The sequence below is a fragment of the Chelonia mydas genome, chromosome 14 (genome assembly GCF_015237465.2).
Source record: "Chelonia mydas isolate rCheMyd1 chromosome 14, rCheMyd1.pri.v2, whole genome shotgun sequence".
In the NCBI taxonomy this organism is placed as follows: domain Eukaryota; kingdom Metazoa; phylum Chordata; order Testudines; family Cheloniidae; genus Chelonia; species Chelonia mydas.
This window is the reverse complement of record NC_051254.2, coordinates 43,040,357-43,060,946: the sequence shown is the minus strand read 5'-3', so window position 1 is coordinate 43,060,946 and position 20,590 is coordinate 43,040,357. Positions and strand designations below refer to the sequence as shown.

The 20,590-nt window shown below is 51.7% G+C and overlaps 2 protein-coding genes across 7 annotated transcripts in view; both read left to right on the top strand.

Annotated features, from left to right (window-relative positions):
* Nucleotides 1–213: 213 nt before the first annotated feature.
* LOC119567620 (natural cytotoxicity triggering receptor 3-like) overlaps nt 214–20,590 on the top strand; it is an 82,475-nt gene continuing 62,098 nt past the window's right edge. For all 6 annotated transcript variants that reach the window (XM_043527905.1, XM_043527903.1, XM_043527908.1 and 3 more), the window contains exons 1-3: nt 214–309; nt 2,012–2,347; nt 3,074–3,412. In XM_043527905.1, the coding sequence (XP_043383840.1) occupies nt 243–309; nt 2,012–2,347; nt 3,074–3,412 (742 nt within the window). In that variant the 5' untranslated portion in view covers nt 214–242. The remainder of the gene's footprint in view (nt 310–2,011; nt 2,348–3,073; nt 3,413–20,590) is intronic.
* Nucleotides 15,073–18,603, top strand: LOC122462840 (natural cytotoxicity triggering receptor 3-like). Its single transcript, XM_043527930.1, has 4 exons — nt 15,073–15,472; nt 16,883–17,221; nt 17,331–17,450; nt 17,994–18,603. Exons 1-3 carry the CDS (start codon nt 15,340–15,342, stop codon nt 17,447–17,449), a joined length of 591 nt encoding a protein of 196 aa, XP_043383865.1. The 5' UTR covers nt 15,073–15,339; the 3' UTR covers nt 17,450; nt 17,994–18,603.

Below are 20,590 nucleotides of genomic sequence, written 5' to 3'. Positions count from 1 at the left end.
CTGAACCCAGGAGTCCCAGCCCATCTCCCCTTGCTCTAACCACTAGACCCCACTCCCCTCCCAGCAGGGGCCAGAGGAATGCACACCCCTGCCCCATCCAGCCTTCGTACTCAGCCTCTTGCTGCAGCCATCTCAGAAGCTCAGGCCACAAAACTTTCCACCGGCCCCCCCAAGGTGACATTTCCGGAGGATGCAGGGGCTGAGCTGAGCTGGGCTGTGGAGCTCCCCAGAGAGCAGGGACCATGGAGCAGCTGCCAGCCCTGAGCACCGTCCTCTGCACCGTCCTCCTCATCCCCAACTGGGGAGCAGGTACCAATTTTATATTTCCATCCATCCACTTACCCCAACCCTAGATCCACCTCTGTCCGTCCTTCTGTCCATCTGCCCAACCCCTAGATCCATCTCTGTCTGTCCATCCATCCACCTACCCCACCCCTAGATCCATCTCTGTGTGTCCATTCATCCACCTACCCAATCCCAAGATCCATCTCTGTCTGTCGATCTGTCCTTCTACCCCACTCCACTATATTCAGCCCTATCTGTCCATATACCCCATCCCTAGATCCATCTCTGTGTGTCCATCCATCCACCTACCCCATCCCTAGATCCATCTCTGTCTTTCCTTCTGTCCATCTGCGCAACCCCTAGATCCATCTCTCTGTGTTCATCCATCGACCTACCCCACCCCTAGATCCATCTCTGTCTGTCCATCTGTCCTTCCACCCTACTCCACTATATTCAGCCCTATGTGTCCATATACCCTATTCCTAGATCCATCTCTGCCTACCCATTCACCCCTACCCCTACATCTCATCTATCTTTTTATCTATGTACCCATCCATCCCACCCCAAAAAGAATATCTATATCTATCTATGTATCTATCTATCTAGATCTAGGGGTGGAGGATGCGTGCATGGATGCATAGATAGATGTGGATTTGTCACATCAGGGCAATGAGAAGTATTCTGTTTCCATAAAACAAATATTTCATTTCAGTGTTGACTCCTCTTCATAATATCAAATCAAACCAGTCTGGAAATGCAAAATCAAATCATTCCCTATTGACCCTATCCAAAACGCTTTCTCTGCCCCAGTTTTAAACCAATTGTCACCCTTTCAACGAGACGGCATTTCCCAAGAGGAAAACATTCCGTCAGGACAAATTCTGACCCCCTCTAGTTTGAAGCTCAAATTGTATAAAGTGGAGGCATGTGTTTGTGGTGTATTTAAAAGGGTTAAAATGACAAGCTGCCACTTTAATTTGTAAAGAGGTTTCCTGGTCCTTGTAAGGGGGAAGCCGTTCCATACCCCTCATTGTTTTGGTTGCCCTTCTCTGTACCTCTTGCAATTCTAATGTATCTTTATATGATTTGAGGCGACCAAACTGCACGCAGAGTCCAAGGTGCGGGCTTACCATGGATTTATATACAGGCAATAGGATATTTTCTGTGTTTTTATCTCTCCCCTTCCTAATGGATGCTCACAGTCTGGTGACTTTTTTCACTGCCGCTGCACATTGAGTGGATGTTTGCAGAAAACTATCCACAACGACTCCAAGATCTCTCTTGAGTGGTAACAGCTAATTTAGACCCCATCAGTTTGTATGTATTCCGTTTTCCAATGTGCATGACTTTGCCTTTACCACCATTGAGTTTCATCGGCCATTTTGTTGCCCCGTCACCCAGTCTTGTGAGATCCCTTTGTAATTCCTCGCAGTCTGCTTTGGACTTAGCTGTCCTGAGTGATTTGACGTCTAATGTCTCTGTGAGCATCTGCAGTGCCCAGAGCAGTGTTGATGCTGGGTCTCTGTTGGGGTGGAAGTGAAAGCCCTGTGCAGTGTGTTATCGAGAGTGTTGTGAGCAATGGCAAGGTGGACAGGAATGCACAATTCTTTTCCCTTAGCTTCTTCTCTCCGTGCTGCTAAGGTTTCGGGCGGCTGGGGCGTGTCTTGATACCACTCGTCGTCATTTTCCGTTCCTGCTATAATGTTTTTTGCCCTGGTTCACGAAGGTCTCACAGTGCTTCAGAGCCCCGATGTCCTAGCGTACGTTGGCGAGACCGCTACGTTCGGCTGCTCCTTCGAGTATAGATGGGGCAGCGCGGTCAATGTGAAGTGGACTAGAGCACCCGGGGTTGCGCTGGAATCTCACCATCCCTTCTACAGCGGACGGCTCAATGTGTCCTTCCAGAATCTGCTCCGGAAAAGGGAGGCCACGCTGACCCTGTCGGAGCTGCAGAAGAGGGACTCTGGTCTCTATCGGTGCCACGTCACCATCCACCACGAAGACAGCGGGACAGGAGCGGGCACTGAGCTGCAGGTGATGGAGAGAAACCAGATTGGCACAGGTGAGGTGGGGAATGGGGCATGGGGTATTCCCCCTCAATGGGGTGCCAGCGCCGATCCGGCCCCAGGGTGGGGGACTGGCTGGCTCAGGAGGTGGGAATGGGTTACGGGGCTGTCCCCTCTATGGGGCGTTGGTCCAGGAATCTCCTAACCCCTCATTTCTATTGTCTAGGGTTTCCAGGGGGACGTCCACCTACCCCATCCCTAGATCCATCTCTGTCTGTCCATCCATTGACGTATCCTACCCCTAGATCCATCTCTGTCTGTCCATCCATCCACCTACCCCATCCCTAGATCCATCTCTGTCTGTCCATCCATCGAGCTACCCCGTCCCTAGATCCATCTCTGTCTACTCATTTAGCCCTACCCCTACATCTCATCTATCTGTTTATCTATGTACCCATCCATCCCACCCCAAAAAGAATATCGATATCTATCTAAGTCTAAGTCTATCCAAGTCTAGTGAGATCCCTTTGTAATTCCTCGCAGTCTGCTTTGGACATAGCAGTGTTGATGCTGGGTCTCTGCTGGGGTGGAAGTGAAAGCCCTGTGCAGTGTGTTATCGAGAGTGTTGTGAGCAATAGCAAGGTGGACAGGAACGCACAATTCTTTCCCCTTAGCTTCTTCTTTCCGTGCTGCTAAGGCTTTGGGCAGCTGGGTCGTGTCTTGATATCACTCGTCGTCGTTTTCCTTTGCTGCTGTAATGTTTATTGCCCTGGTTCACGAAGGTCTCACAGTGCTTCAGAGCCCCGCTGTCCTCCGAGCGTCCCCCGGCGAGACCGTGAACCTCAGCTGCTCCTTCGAGAACAGACAGGGCAGCGTGGTCAAAGCGACGTGGACCATAGCACCCGGGGTTGTGCTGGAATCTGACCATCCCTTCTACAGCGGACGGCTCAATATGTCCGACCTGGATCTGCTCCGGAAAGGGGAGGCCACGCTGACCCTGTCGGAGGTGGAGGAGCGGGACTCTGGTCTCTATCAGTGTCAGATCAGCATCCACCAGGGAGAGCGCGGGACAGGAGCGGGCACCGAGCTGCAGGTGATGGGGAGAAACCAGAGTGACACAGGTGAGGTGGGGAATGGGGGCACGGGGCCTTCCCCCTCTGCGGCCCCAGGGCAGGGGACTGGCTGGTTCAAGGGTCTGAGAATCCCCTAACGCTCCTCTCCATCACCCAGGTAAAGAACCTGCCCCGTAGGGTGCTGCGCCCGGGAGCTCCTGTACCAGGTCGCCATCGCCTTGGGGCTCCTTCTCATCCTAGGCCTGGCGGTCACCCTCCTCCTGAAGAGACACCAAGGTACCAAACCGGAGCCTTCCCCCCGCTAACCTCCTGTCCCCATGGGCCAGGACCTCTGCTAGTGAATGCACCCTAGCGGCGATCTGTCCTCTGGGTCCATGCTGGGCTGTCTGTCCATATATCTAACCCCCCTGCGTCCTTCCTTCTCCTCCCGTCCCTAGATCTCTGCAGCTTCCCCCTTCACCCCAGACTCTCTCTCACACTCCTCCGTTTTAATGTTCCTTTCTTCTCCCTTCTTCCGCAGCGCCGCCCCCCTCGCAGCCCCGCCAGCGGCAGCCGAAGGTGAGACAATGCAGGCTGGGCCCTGTTCCATACAGTGCTTGGGTCTGGTCTCTGGGTGCCAATAAGGACTGGTACAATACAGTGAGGGGAGAGAACCCAGGAGTCCTTGCTCCCATCCCCCCTGCTCTAACCCCGCACTCCCTTCCCAGAGCTGGGGATAGAACCCAGGAGTCCTGACTCCCAACCCCTCCGATCTGGGGTAACACTGTGGGATTTGCTCCCTGGGAGCTGCCTAAATTGGCCTGAATTAAGAGACCAGATCTGGGGTGATGGCGTCCTCACAGTGTCTCTGTCCAACACAGGGTCACGGCAGCCGGGGGGCCGAGGAGAGCGAGAGCCTGCACTACGCAGAGATTAAAATCCAGACTCCAGGACGCAGGGAACACACCTCCAACCACGCCCAGCGGCGCTGAGTCCCTCCGCACCCAGCACCACCTGAGTCCCTTAAACTCACAGCCACGCCGCCACGAGGGAATTCCCCACAGGAGGAGACCCTCCCAGGGTTTGAGGGAGAGCAGAAGAAAATTATGGGCGTGAAAGTCCATGAGAACCCCAACAAAACCCAAATAGCCCTGTCTACGGCAGGGAATAATCTACTAGGGCATGGATCTACCCTCAGGAAATGCCTTCTCCGGGGCCTCCTGGATATAACTATATCACGTCCCTGTGTGTTATTTCCCTGTCCTCTCCGGAGTGATTGCAACGCCTCCCTGTGGAGCGTGACCAGCTGGGGGTAATTAACGCAGCGTCTGGTCCCTCTTCCTAACTGAGCACGAAGAGAAACGCTCGCCCAGCTCAGCATGGTGTGGGCGGTGGAACTGGTCTGAGCGACCAGCGTGACTGCTCCAGCCGGCTGGAATTGCTCAAAGAAAGTGATTTTTTTTGGTCTAAAAATTAAATAATTTCTTTGTGTGAAAAATTGTCTGTTTTCAGAGTTTTTTGAAAAAATGTGTTTGGGTAAAAGCTTTTGCTTTTTCTCCCTCACTTCCCTCTTCTCTTCAGTCTCCTTGTCATGGTCCAAAATCTTACAATCATTTCCGAAAATTTGCTTTTCAGAAAATCAACTTTTTTCCCCCTATGAAAAAAAATGATATTTTCCTGAAAATTTGATATTTTGTTCTGGAATATCATCCCTCTCCCCCCCCAGTGAAAATGTGTCATTTTATCCCTGAAAATTGGGACACTTCCTTCCCCCCCGCCAAAAGAATATCTTTTTCATGAAAATCTTTTCTCCCCTGTAAATTGGAATTTTGCCCCCCCTGCAAATGTTGTTTTTTAAAATGATGAGTGGGGGAAGAAGGAAAAAAGAGAGAAAAAGAAGGAATTTAATACAAATCACTGGGGAAAATCAACCAGCAATGTCGAGAAGTAATTGAAACACCAGGGGGGAAATTGGTCTCTGATTTTTTCCCCTTTGAGTATTTACTATTTTTGTGGGACTTTTGTCCCTTACGCACTTTTCTCCCCTCCCCACCTATCACCTCCCCATCGTCCCTGACCTGGGGAAGGGGACTCACTCCCTTTCTGATACCCCGCCCCAAATACATCCCGGAACCTTCCAACGCGGCTCCTGTTTCCCACCCGGACCCCATAAGGAACTATGGGCAAGTCCTTCGTTGAGGTTAGAGGGGTTGATGCCACTTCCGGTTTGTTTCCGCCCTCACTGAGATCCACTTCCACTGTCTCCCCCTCCCTTTGAAGAGTTAATCCCAGTTTCACCCGCCCCCCCCACCCGCTTTAAATCCTGCGGGACCCACCACACCCCGGAACCCTCCCCCTCGTCTTTCCCACCCGGATCATCGAGAGCGTGGCACCCAACGGTGGGCAAGTCGTCTATGGCTATAGCCCTGACGCCACATCCGGTCCACTCCCGCCCTGCCTTGGGCCCACTCCTTGGACTGTCTTCTGTCCCCCTCCCCCACCACCTGCTCTCCTTGGAGCCATGTAACCGCTGCAGAACCAAACACACCCCGAAACTTTCCCTCGAGGCCTCCTGTTTCCCCCCTGGACCCTGTCGGGCTTTGCACCAAGGCTGTGGGCAAACGCCCCATCGTGGCAGGTGGCGTGACACCGCTTCCGTGTCACTTCCGCCCTCGTTGTGGCCTCCCGGCCTCCCCTCCACCTCTCCTCTCCTGCAACATCAGGTTGTTACGGACACAGCTGAAGTGTTCGCAACTCAGTCAGTTCCTCTCTAGTTATGACACAAACACACGTCCCCTTTGAAAAATATGGAGACCAAACTCACTTGAGTAACGCACCAGAAACTGATGAACTCTTGACCCTGAATTTTGAGATTTCCTTATGCTGCCCCCTGAGCTGCTTCCCTTTTTGTCTAAACGTGAGAAACAAGGTGCAATAACTTGCAGGTCGAACACCTGCGTGGACGATGCTGATGCCAGAGAAATCCCCCGGCTCCATGGTGTGTCCCTGGCTTTCATTGTAAATGAGGAAGAGTCAGGCCCACGCGCGGAGCGGCAGACCCCACAGCGCTAACAGGCAGAATTGGCGGGAAAAGCGAAGGGGGCAAAGGTCAGCCGATCCGAACGCTGAGGGAAACAACGGCTGCGGGCTAAAAACAGAACGGCCCGTCTGGGACGGGGGCAGTTGGGCAGCAGAGGCGCCAACCGCGGCTGGCGGGGGCTCGACCCCCGTCTGCCCCCGGCCCCGCCCCGACTCCGCCCTTGCCCCGCCCCCATTCCAACCCCTTTCCCAAAGGCCCCACCCCAACTCCGCCCCCTCCCTGCCCCCATTCCAACCCCCTTCCCCAAATCCCCGCCCCGTCCCGCCTCCTCCCCTGAGCGCACCGAGTCCCCGCTCCTCCCCCCTCCCTCCCGGAGCTTGTTCCGCCACGAAACAGCTGTTTTGCAGCAGCAAGCGCCGGGAGGTGGGCAGAGAAGCAGGGACGGGACGCGCTCACGGGATGAGGCGGAGGTTCGGTGACGTGAGGTGAGGTGGGGTGGGGAGGGGAGCTTGGTTGCTGGTGTGGGCAGAGCACCCACTAATTTTCCTCCATGGGTGCTACAGCCCCAGAGCACCCACAGAATGGCGCCTGTGCCTGACAGGGCGGTATAAAAGTCGGTGTGTCAGCAGACAGCCAAGGGGTAGGTGGAGAGCGAGTGGACGGTGAGGAGAAGGAGAGAAAATCAGAGAGAAGCTTGCTGAGCCGTCCATCTGTCCGACAGCCGAATGGAGAGCCGACGGAGCAGCAGGACACTGTCCCGTCCTGTCCAGCAGCAGAGGGAGGAGACGCAGAAACCCAAAAAGTGTGTGTGTGTGTATTTGCATATATGTGTGTGTGTTTACATCTATATATAATAGCTGACACAATATGCTCCACCCCAGTGCTAGCTGCATTTATGGGAATTCATGATTTTTCTTGATAAAAATAATGTTCTCTATATAATAATACCTGTCAAGCTTCACCCCAGTGGTAGTTGCATTTATGGAACATATTTGCTTCTCCTTACGTAAATATCAACGTTATTGAAACAAACACGTTTGCACTCGGAAATATATCTGTCTTGTTAATGGACGACACACCTGGCTGCGAGGAAAGTTCTAGCAGAACGAAAGGGGTGAGTTTCTGACTTTTCCCCAGAGCAAATGTTTGTTTTGAAAACACCCTAGGTCCAGACTCGATGTAGGAGGAGAGATTGAAACAGAGAAGAGGAGGTGACAGAAGCTGGAAAATAAGGCTGTTCACCCCGTCTCAGACTACATGAGGAAGGGGTGTTGGGTGGAATTTCAAGCACTCCCAGGTCAGATGTTCAGAAAACAGATTTTCCATCTGTATTTTAACACTTGTTTTTCTCCTGAATTGGGACAAAAAGGTGAGATATTGGAAATTTGGGTGGAAAGTAAAATTCTAGCAGGATAGACCGCCCCTCTGAGCCAGCCCACTCCCATCCCTGGCTGGATCACATTCGGGGCAGCTCCCCCATCTCTGCCCCTGGTTAGAGAGATTTCTTTGCACCTGTGAGGGCTAGAAGCATTTTTGGCACTGCAAGCTGAGCGCCTAGAGATCGACTCCAGCTGACGGGACGGAAACCGTGGTCAGTTATTTGTGCGTCGCACCCGGCCCTGACTCCGACACTTCTGTAGCTGATTGTAACTCACCCCTGGTCCCCAGTTCCCCCAGCCTCCCCCCAGCTGCCACCTTTGCAGAAGCTGCAGCCGTGCAAGAGACTGAATTTCCTGTTTCTCACCATGATGTGCAGGGGCATGGGAGTCTTTTTCTGCTAGACCACACTTAACCAGAACTTAGGATAGAACCCAGGAGTCCTGACTCCCAGCCCTCCCCCCGGCTCCACCTCTCCTCACTCTCTCCCCACAGCTGCAGTGTGAGGATGGTGCCCGTGGGAGCCAGCTGAGGTCACTCAATCAGGGTGAACTGCAGACAGAAGGGGGAAGACGAACCCCAACAGCTGGTGGATATTCCAACACTGAGATTTACCCAGCCAGCCCAAAACAGCCTCTGTACGACCTCCCTGGTTACTCAGAAGTCCAAAGAACGCAGTTCCCTTAAACTGCCCAGCCTCGTTGCATTTCAAAGCTCTATTCATTTACAGATCTTTCGAACCAGCCCCTGAAGTTCAGCCATGGATCAGGTCAGTCTGGGAGTTCATTGACTCTTTCTGGCCCTGTCACCTTTCACTGAGATAGATTACACTCCTAACGTCACACCCCCAACGCAAAATGGATGCAGGAAGGGATGACACAAACATCGCTGAGCGCATCCCAAGAGCTCCCCACCCTTGGTTCTGATTTACTACAGCCAGTATTGGGTTAGAGGCCGTACCAGTGTAGAACAGAAATGGTTTATCCAAGTCACGTTCAATAAACTGATTGAATCTCTTTACAAAGTCAAGGTAAAACTTGGTTAGACCAACAGTGGATTGGATCTCCTGTTGCAGCAGGATTCCCGTATGTCTCATGTGATCTTGCCAAGAGCTAAAGAAAAGAGCGACTTTATCCATACAAGCTCCGGCAAATGTTTGGAACCCAATTAACATCAACTTAATGTAGATATCACTGTTGTTTATAGTAGAGGAATCTTGGCATTTAGCCGTGAAAGCAATATGGTGGTGTGCCTGTTTCCCTTCTTACACAGCACATCCGGTCTGGAACGTATTTCCCCCGTGAGAGGTTCCAATACCATTTACAGGCATTAACAGAGCAATATGAGCATTACAAGGCCTCCGGACATAAAGTGTGTTCTTATGTATTATTTTTAACATGTTTAAGGGATTTTCCAAAAGATTAGAACCATTGTACATTTTACAGTTTTTGAAAGTGTCCGTTTATAATTATTGTTTTCATGCCACACCCTTGGCCCAACACCACTGGGGGTTTGGCCTTTTAGGGTTGCCCTGTGGCTTTCCTTTGCAAAATTAAGGCCTCTCTTTCCTCCTTGCCCTGAAGGATCGAACCCTGGTTTTGCTTGCTTAACAGAATTCACTGGCGGATGGGGTGGGCTCTCTGTGCTAACAGCGATTAGCTAGTCTTTCCTCCCCAGTCAGTCAGGTAATTTGCATCAACACAGACACGAGCTTTTAGATTCTCAGCTACTACCAATTTTAAGGCTGGACTCTGTCTTAAAGAGATACCATCCATTTTTACTAGCATGTTAGATGCAAGGTTCTGTTGTCCTTTCATTACCAACCTCTGCTTCCACATGGAAGTCCACTCAGACGTTAAGTCCACTGAGAAACGACCTATCCAAAAAGAATGAGGAGGACTCGTGGCACCTTAGAGACTAACACATTTATTTGGGCATAAGCTTTCGTGAGCTACAGCCCACTTCATCGGATGCATGCCGTGGAAAATACAGTAGGAAGATCTATATATACACACAGAGAACATGAAACAATGGGTGTTGCCGTACCAACTCTAACAAGACAATGCCCCAAGTACTCGAAGGGGCCACAAGTACTCCTCACTGATACAGACTAACACGGCTACCACCCTGGTACATATGCAAAGAGTCTAGAGATGAGCGTAGACCTGCCATCCCCTGCATTCTCCAGAGATTTAATAATTTTATTAAGATAACGCTGAAGTAAAAAGAAAACAGTACAGAGTTTAAGCATAGAAGTTATCAGGGAATACGCATGAGCCGTGCGTAGCGTCGACCGATCCCAGAGGTCCGCAGCACACGCTCGTTGCAGGGGTCCCAAGCGCCCAGGGCTCTGACCATCCGGGCATCCATCTGCACCTCGTAGCCCTTCGCTCTCAGGGTGTCGGCCAGGGGGGTGTATTTTTCCAGCTTACGAGCTCAGGCTTCTCGGAAGGCCGGGGTCCTGTTCTCGAAGGAGACCGTGGTGTCGACAAGGATGATTTTTTTCTGGGCCTCGTCGGTGACGACCACGTCGGGTCACAACTGCTGTTGGTCCCGGGGATGGCGCAGTTCCCGGCGACCTCCCCCAGGCGCAGGGCGATGGCTTTCACCAGGCGGTTCTGGATGGCCTGTGGCGCAGCTGCCCGGCTCTGGAGTGGGGCTTGCCACTGCACAGGACGTGGGGCAGGGTCTCGTTGGAGTAGCCGCACTTCCTGCAACGCTGGTAACTACACAGCTGTTCTGCTCTGCAGACTCAGCTACGCAGGCTTCCCTCTGAACCAGAGACACAGCCCGGTCACTCGCACAATCAGCATGGAGACATTCCTCTCTCCACAACCTTGTCTCCCCAACAAGTTGGCCACACAGGGCCACTTGGTCATGGGGCTGTTTGAATCCTTAACAGCTTTTACTCCATCTCAGACCGTCTCAAAGCTCTCCACACTGGATCTTTCAGCAGGAGAGTCAGTGGATCCATTCACCACAGAAACTTTCTGGCTGTTGGGAACTGAAACTTCCTTGATTAAATCACCCTCACTCCCTTCAGTGGCAGCAAATTGCGTGCACAGATTACCATGAGGATTCCTTTCCCTAGGAGCTTCTCTAAGCAGCAATTCACCCCTCTCAGAAATTCTGCCCTTACCCTCTTCACCTAGGGCTTGCTCTAGAGGAACACTTTCCTGAGCAACAACAGACTCTTTCTGGGTTTCACTTACATCCAGGATCACCTCTGGCCCATCAGGCAGATTCCTACACAATCCCCTTTCAGGCAAACTTACAGACTTCCTAGAGAAAAGGTCAGAAGCATTCTCCTTCCCTTTGCCACACACAAGTTCAGGAATCTTTTCCTTCTTGCTACAAGTTGTTAAATTGTCAGTAGGTAACATAATCAAATCACCTTTATGCTCTTCTCGTGCCCTGGCTAGGACCTCACCCTGATTAGACCGAGTTGCTACATCCTTTTCCAACCACACATTTGCAACAGGCAAAATACAAGCACCAGAATTGTTTGGTTTCTGGGATTTTTCCATGACACTAACTGGATGCGACCTAGTTACAGGGCCATTCTCCACAGAGGACACAAACTTAGGACCCTTCCCTTCCTGGGCTTTAGTTGAATCCAGAACCAACTCTGAGACATCTGCACTATCCTCAACCATCACAGCCTGAAAGGCCCCTTCTGTCTGCTCCACAGACAAAGAAGAGCTGGAGAAACCTTCCCCTTTCCCAGACACACAGCTTGGGATCTCATTCCCCTGGTCCCAGCACACAAGGCTGGTCACAGACAACTGCTTGGAGACCGGGGTAGCTCCCTCCATAGGCAAGTCAATACCCCTGACAGACACAGGCACGTTTCCTTTACTGTCCCAATTCTCCACACAGAAAACAGGTAAGGTATAGGGACTCTTATCTTCCACTATCCTGGCCTTCCCAAACTGCTGATTAGCCAAAACCATCAGCTCACAAGGCTGCCTAGGCTCCTCCAAAATCTCCTTGTCCTCCTCTCCCTTGTCTTGACCTAATTCCAGATTTACCTCTGAGGCATTAGACAGACACTCAGAAACTTCATTCACAGCCAAACAACTATTCTCCAAAGACAAACTTTTGGAGAAACCCTCCATAGACACAACCTCGGGATTAATCCTCCCCTGTGCCTGGTTTATGTTAACTTGACTGAACATAGCTTTCATATCATGTCCAATCATAAGATCCTTAGGGATTGTGTTTTTCACTCCCACAACCATGGTGCCCTCAAATCCCTTCCATTTAAGGTGGATTTTAGCCAAAGGCACCCTGACAAAATACTCAGATAGGGCTACCACACTTACACTTTCACCTGGCAAATAATCTTCCTCCCTGACAAGACTTGCTTTAACTAAAGTAATATCTGCTGCGGTGTCCCTCCATGCCATACACCTCACTCCATTCACTTTTGCACGGCTAATAAACTCTGCATTATTTTCCCCATATTTAGCTTTAATATGAGTTTTCCCCCGATTCATTAAATACCTCCCTGGCTTTTCCAGTCAGCCTGGTCAGCAGGACAGGCATTCGCTGAGCATCGGGGATCTGGTACAGATTGCAGGGGCACTCAAAGGTAGACAAATACTCCTCTATAGCCTCAGTATCCTTGTAAATTGGAAACTTCCTTTCCCAGTTTTCTCATGGTGGTGAGGAAGTGGAGTACCAGGTGGGGATGACTTTCTCCGCTCGTCCATGACTTGGAGATGAAGTGGGTGAGCCTTCTCTTCTGCAGCCGACAGCGCCATGCACCCCCGACGAGCCCTTTCTTCACTCTCATCAGCCTCCTTCTTTCTTTTATCAGCTTCTTTCTCTCTCTCAGCAGCTTCTCTTTCGAACTCAGTGATCTTTTGCTTTTCCAGGAATCGAAGATCTGTTAGTTTCTGTTCGTGCTCAAGTCACAGTTTCTTTGCTGCCTTTTGCATTCTAATTGCTTCTGCAGCTTCGGTAGCCTCAGGGAAGGGCTGAGCTCCTGCCTCCTGGTCACTGGCCATGAACAGATCTCTCAGTTCTTGATTTGTAGCTTTCTTTCCTCAGCTTATCCCCTTTTCTGAACACAAATCTTCCAGGGCTCTTTTTGTCAAGGCCCTCCTACGCTCTCTGCTCACCCCCTGCAACTGTTCTTTAACCAGCCAAACTCTCAATACCAAAATTCAGATTTGCATCGTGTGGGGTTCTGACCCAAAGCTTAATTGACCTGGTTCTGTGGATCCTGCCGACTACGCCATTGTAACGATGCTGCCTGTGGGAGCCAGCGGAGGTCACTCAATCAGGGTGAACTGCAAACAGAACGGGGCAGACAAACCCCAACAGCTGGTGGATATTCCAGTACTGAGATTTACCCAGCCAGCCCAAAACAGCCTCTCTACGACCTCCCTGGTTACTCAGAAGTCCAAGCAACGCAGTTCCCTTAAACTGCCCAGCCTCCGGCCTCCATCCAGACACACATGTCAGATATGATGATGATTACTGAAAATCTCACCTCATCATAGAAAAGAAAAGGTCCTTCCAATCCCAAAGGACCAGCCACACACCCAGGTCCAATTATAACTTAAATCTTACCCAAAATACAAGCTTACAGCCAATTCTTATTAACTAAACTAAAATTTATTAAAAAGGAAAAGAGAGAGAAAGTATTGGTTAAAGATCAATATACAGACAGACACGAATTCAATTCTTGAGGTTCAGATACAGAGCAGAGATGAGTTTGTAGTTGCCAAAAGTCCTTTTAGAAATAGTCCAGAGGTTATAGTGCAATGTCCATGTTCAGGGTGACTCCAGTCAGTGACTGGGGATCTCAATTCTTATGGCTCAGGGTTTCCCCTTCTTGAAACCCAAAGCAAATCTGAGATAAAACGGGATGGCGTCCCAGGGATTTTATACATTTTCCAGCAGCCTCTTGGCCTGAGAGAATAAGCTTCATCTTCTGTCTCCCAACCATCCTGGCAATTAGCCTAGTGCAATTTATCCATTAAACAGTTCAGATACAGTTTATCACAACATTCATAGAGACAATAATACTATTTCACTCAAGTGTCATCATAAATGTTAATATTCCTTTTTTGATCTTTGAATCAAAGCTATAGCAATAGACAAGACTTGTTTGCTGACATCCCAAGACCTGAGCAAACATCTCCCCTTCTACCGCAGCTCTATTCATTTACTCTCTTCCTAAGGAGTCTCTAAAGTTCAGCCATGGGTCAGGTCAGTCTGTCAGTTCATTAACTCTTTCTGGCCCTGTCACCTTTCAATGAGATATGATATTACACTCATAAGGTAGCTTTCCCCATGGGTAGAAATTCACAAGCACCTCTTGTCACATTTAACACCTAAAGCAGGTTGTGAAACGAGCAGGGTCAGTGGACAAAACAACACCCCACGAAAGCAAGGAACTACAGCCCCTCAACACAAGCGCCCCGTCTCCCCCTCCACTCTCAGACCCCTTCCCATGAGCCCACCTACCAGCCGACACCTTCACTCTGAGTCGCTGGGCGCCATCCCTTCTCCGCCCACCCCGTCCACAACCATCTGAGGCCTTGGGTTGCCAATCTTCCACCATTGTCCTGCAGACTCTAGCAATTCAGGGTTAATCTTTAATTAAGGGTTATGTCATGGGATGGAACCTCCAGGAATACGTCCCACCAAAATTAGCCACCTGAGCTGGGGCTGATGGGCATAGGGGTGTATGGGAGTGATGGCACATTGGCATGTCTCAGTCAGCGGAGATAAGGTCATGCAAGAAAATAGGACTTCCTGGAGATAAAGGGAGATGGAGGCGACCCCAGGGGGCGGTGACTGAAATGCAGCTGCTGATGGGGAAGATTTTACCCACCCGCAGCCGCATGTACAATTTGGCAGGGTCCTTTTGGACAGATAATGGCTCCAAATTACCCTAAATCCCCATCACAACTACCCGCATCCTGACAGCTCCTCTGAATATCGCTAGCCAGCGGTGTGGTGTAGCTATCGGCCAACCATCAAGGTCGTGCCGCTAAGGACAGATCTGGTTAGAAATGTCTCGTGACAGAGCCGATAAAAATGACGTGAAAAATTGACAGGGCCGGATCGCCAACCCAGGGTGGGAATTCACGCCCATCGTCCCCCTGGTCTGAGAGCAGAGCAGGGATTTGTGGCCCAGTGTAGGACGCAGCCCTGGCCGGGGAGCTATTCCTGGGGACCACCACCAAGCCAGGATGCTCCCGGAGATGCCAGCTGCTACTGTGCTGCCCCCTGCACCAGGGCAGCCGGGCGGGGCATCAGACCAGATGCCCCGGCTCTAAACACCCCAACTGCCCCAGTCCAAGTAAGGGGAATCCTCCTCAGTCATACGCAGTACAGGGGCTAGGAGACACAGATGAATGCGGCTGATTCTAGGGGGCAGTGGGATGCACGCACTCACGCACGCACACACACACACACACCAGCCAGTCCCTCACACAGTGAATAGCACATGCTCAAACACACACACACACACACACACACACAAACTTCGTCCCCGGCCTCTTGCTGCAGCCATCTCAAAAGGCGCTGACCACAAAACTTTACACCGCCCCTGGGGCTGATGCTTCCGGAGGATGCTGAGGCTGAGCTGAGCTGGCCCCACGGAGCTGCCCAGAAAGCAGGGACCATGGAGCCACCGTCAGCCCTGAGCACCGTCCTCTGCATTGTCCTCTTCATCCCCACCTGGGAAGCAGGTACTAATTTAACGTGTTCATCCAGCCCCCTACCCCATCCCTAGATCCCTCTCTGTCTGTCCATCTGCCCCATGCCTACATCCATCTCTGTCTGTCCTTCTGTCCTTCTACCCCACTCCACTATCTTCAGCCCTATCTGTCCATACACCTATCCCTAGATCCATCTCTGTCTGTCCATTCAGCCCTACCCCGACATCCATCTCATCTATCTTTTTATCTATGTACCCATCCATCCCACCCCAAAAAGAATATCCATCCATCCATCCATCCATCAACATAGATCTAGGGGTGGAGGATGCGTGCATGGATGCATAGATAGATGTGGATATGTCACATCACGTCAATGAGAAGTATTTTGTTTCCGTAAAACAAATATTTCATTTCAGTGTTGACTCCTCTTCATAATATCAAATCAAACCAGTCTCCAAATGCAAAATCAAATCATTCCCTTTTGACCTTATCGAAAATGCTTTTTCTGCCCCAGTTTTAAACCAATTGTCACCCTTTCAACGAGACGGCATTTCCCAAGAGGAAAACGTTCCGTCAGGAGAAATTCTGACCCCCTCTAGTTTGAAGCACAAATTGTATAAAGTGGAGGCATGTGTTTGTGGTGTATTGAAAAGGGTTAAAATGACAAGCTGCCACTTTAATTTGTAAGGGGGTTTCCTGGTCCTTGTAAGGGGGAAGCCGTTCCATACCCTTCATTGTTTTGGTTGCCCTTCTCTGTACCTTTTGCAATTCTAATGTATCTTTTTTTGATTTGAGGCGATCAAAACTGCACGCAGGGTCCAAGGTGCGGGCGTACCATGGATTTATATAGAGGCAATAGGATATTTTCTGTCTTTTTCTCTTTCCCCTTCCTAATGGATGCTCACAGTCTGGTGACTTTTTTCACTACCGCTGCACATTGAGTGGATAATTGCAGAGAACTATCCACAACGACTGCAAGATCTCTCTTGAGTGGTAACAACTAATTGAGACCCCATCAGTTTGTATGTATAGTTGGGATTCTGTTTTCCAATGTGCATGACTTTTCATTTACTATCATTGAGTTTCATCGGCCATTTTGTTGCCCCGTCACCCAGTTTAGTGAGATCCCTTTGTAATTCCTCGCAGTCTGCTTTGGACTTAGCTGTCCTGAGTGATTTGACGTCTAACGTCTCTGTGAGCATCTGCCATGCACGTAGCAGTGTTGATGCTGGGTCTCTGCTGGGGTGGAAGTGAAAGCCCTGTGCAGTGTGTTATCGACAGTGTTGTGAGCAATGGCAAGGTGGACAGGAACGCAAAATTCTTTCCCCTTTGCTTCTTCTCTCCGTGCGGCTAAGGTTTCGGGCGGCTGGGGCGTGTCTTGATACCACTCGTCGTCATTTTCCTTTCCTGCTATAATGTTTATTGCCCTGGTTCACGAAGGTCTCACAGTGCTTCAGAGCCCCGCTGTCCTCCAAGCGTCCCCCTGCGAGACCGTGAACCTCAGCTGCTCCTTCGAGAACAGACAGGGCAGCGTGGCGAAAGCGACGTGGACCATAGCACCCGGGGTTGTGCTGGAATCTGACCATCCCTTCTACAGCGGACGGCTCAATGTGTCCTTCCGGGATCTGCTCCGGAAAGGGGAGGTCACGCTGACCCTGTCGGAGCTGGAGAAGCGGGACTCTGGTCTCTATCAGTGTCAGATCAGCATCCACCAGGGAGAGAGCGGGACAGGAGCGGGCACCGAGCTGCAGGTGACGGGGAGAAACGAGAGTGACACAGGTGAGGTGGGGAATGGGGGCACAGGGCCTTCCCCCTCTCCGGCCCCAGTGCAGGGGACTGGCTGGCTCAAGGGGCTGAGAATCCCCTAACGCTCCTCTCCATCGCCCAGGTAAAGAACCTGCCCCCGTAGGGTGCTGCGCCCGGGAACTCCTGTATCAGGTTGCCATCGCCCTGGGGCAGATTCTCATCATCGGCCTGGTGGCCACCGTCCTCCTGAAGAGATGCTGAGGTACCAAACGGGAACCTTCTCCCTCCTAAACTCCTGGCCTCCATGGGCCAGGGCCTCTGCTAGTGAATACACCCAAGTGGCCGTCTGTCCGTTGTGGTCCATGCTGGGCTGTCTGTCCATATAACTAACCCCCCATGTCCTTCCTTCTCCTCCCGTCCCTAGATTTCTGCAGCTTCCCTCTTCACCCCAGACTCTCTCTCACACTCCACCGTTTTAACGTTTCTTTCTTCTCCCTTCTTCCGCAGGGGAGAGAACCCAGGAGTCCTTGCTCCCATCCCCCCTGCTCTAACCCCCTAATCTCCACTCCCCTCCCAGAGCTGGGGATAGAGCCCAGGAGCCCGGGCTCCCAGCCCCGCTGCTCTACCCAACTTGTCCCCACTCCTCTCCCAGAGCTGGGGAGAGAACCCAGGAGTCCTGACTCCCAACCCCTCCGATCTGGGGTAACACTGTGGGATTTTTTCCCTGGGAGCTGCCTGAATTGACGTGAATTAAGAGACCAGATCTGGGGTGACGGCATCCTCACAGTGTGTCTCTCCAACACAGGGCCACGGCAGCCGGGGGGCCGAGGAGAGCGAGAGCCTGCACTACGCAGAGATTAAAATCCAGACTCCAGGACGCAGGGAACACACCTCCAACCACACCCAGCGGCGCTGAGTCCCTCCGCACCCAGCACCACCTGAGTCCCTCACACTCAGAGCCACGCCGCCAGGAGGGAATTCCCCACAGGAGGAGACCCTCACAGGGTTTGAGGGAGAGCAGAAGAAAATTATGGGCGTGAAAGTCCATGTGAACCCCAACAAAACCCAACTAGCCCTCTCTACGGCGGGGAATAATCGACTAGGGAGTGGTCTGACCTCAGGAAATGCCTTCTCCGGGGCCTCCTGGATATAACTATATCATGTCCCTGTGTGTTATTTCCCTGTCCTCTCCGGAGTGATTGCAACGCCTCCCTGTGGAGCGTGACCAGCTGGGGGTAATTAACGCAGCGTCTGGTCCCTCTTCCTAACTGAGCACGAAGAGAAACGCTCGCCCAGCTCAGCATGGTGTGGGCGGTGGAACTGGTCTGAGCGACCAGCGTGACTGCTCCAGCCGGCTGGAATTGCTCAAAGAAAGTGATTTTTTTTGGTCTAAAAATTAAATAATTTCTTTGTGTGAAAAATTGTCTGTTTTCAGAGTTTTTTGAAAAAATGTGTTTTGGTAAAATCTTTTGCTTTTTCTCCCTCACTTCCCTCTTCCCTTCAATCTCGTTGTGATGGTCCAAAATCTTACAATCATTTCCAAAAATTTGCTTTTCAGAATATCAACTTTTTTCCCTATGAAAAAAAATGATATTTTCCTGAAAATTTGATATTTTGTTCTGGAACATCATTCCCCCCCGCCCCGTGAAAATGTGTCATTTTGTCCCTGAAAATGGGGACACTTCCCTCCCCTCCCAAAAACAATATTTTTTTTCATGAAAATCTTTTCTCCCCTGTAAATTGGAATTTTGCCCCCCCACATATGTTATTTTTTAAAATGATGAGTGGGGGAAGAAGGAAAAAAGAGAGAAAAAGAAGGAATTTAATACAAATCACTGGGGAAAATCAACCAGCAATGTTGAGAAATAATTGAAACACCAGGGGGGAAATTGGTCTCTGATTTTTTCCCCTTTGGGTATTTACTATTTCTGTGGGATTTTTGTCCCTTCCCCTACTTTTCTCCCTCCCCACCTATCACCTCCCCATCGTCCCTGACCTGGGGAAGGGGACTCACTCCCTTTCTGATACCCCGCCCCAAATACATCCCGGAACCTTCCAACGCGGCTCCTGTTTCCCACCCGGACCCCATGAGGAACTATGGGCAAGTCCTTCGTTTAGGTTAGAGGGGTTGATGCCACTTCCAGTTTGTTTCCGCCCTCACTGAGATCCACTTCCACTGTCTCCCCCTCCCTTTGAAGCGTTAATCCCAGTTTCACCCGCCTGCCCCACCCCTTTAAATCCTGCGGGACCCACCGCACCCCGGAACCCTCCCCCTCGTCTTTCCCACCCGGATCATCGAGAGCGTGGCACCCAACGGTGGGCAAGCCGTCTATGGCTATAGTCCTGACGCCACATCCGGTCCACTCCCTCCCTGCCTTGGGCCCACTCCTTGGACTGTCTTCTGTCCCCCTCCCCCACCACCTGCTCTCCTTGGAGCCATTTAACCGCTGCAGAACCAAACACACCCCGAAACTTTCCCTTGAGGCCTCCTGTTTCCCACCCGGACCCTGTCGGGCTTTGCACCAAGGCTGTGGGCAAACGCCCCATCGTGGCTTCTGCGTCACTTCCGCCCTCGTTGTGGCCTCCTGGCCTCCTGGCCTCCCCTCCACGTCTCCTCTCCTGGGACATCAGGTTGTTACGGACACAGCTGAAGTGTTCGCAACTCAGTCAGTTCCTCTCTAGTTATGAAACAAACACACGTCCCCTTTGAAAAATATGGAGAGCAAACTCACTTGAGTAACGCACCAGAAACTGATGAACTCTTGACCCCGAATTTTGAGATTTCCTTATGCTGCCCCCTGAGCTGCTTCCCTTTGTGCCTAAACATGAGAAACAAGGTGCAATGACTTGCAGGTCGAACACCTGCGTGGACGATGCTGGTGCCAGAGAAATCCCCCGGCTCCATGGTGTGTCCCTGGCTTTCATTGTAAATGAGGAAGAGTCAGGCCCACGCGCGGAGCGGCAGACCCCACAGCGCTAACAGGCAGAATTGGCGGGAAAAGCGAAGGCGGCAAAGGTCAGCCGATCCGAACGCTGAGGGAAACAACGGCTGCGGGCTAAAAACAGAACGGCCCGTCTGGAACGGGGGCAGTTGGGCAGCAGAGGCGCCAACCACGGCTGGCGGGTGCTCGACCCCCGTCTGCCCCCGGCCCCGCCCCGACTCCGCCCTGGCCCCGCCCCCATGCCAACCCCTTTCCCAAAGGCCCCGCCCCAACACCGCCCCCTCCCTGCCCCCATTCCAACCCCCTTCCCCAAATCCCCGCCCCGTCCCGCCTCATCCCGTGAGCGCGCCGAGTCCCTGCTCCTCTCCCCTCCCTCCCGGAGCTTGTTCCGCCACGAAACAGCTGTTTTGCGGCAGCAAGCGCCGGGAGGTGGGCGGAGAAGCAGGGACGGGACGCGCTC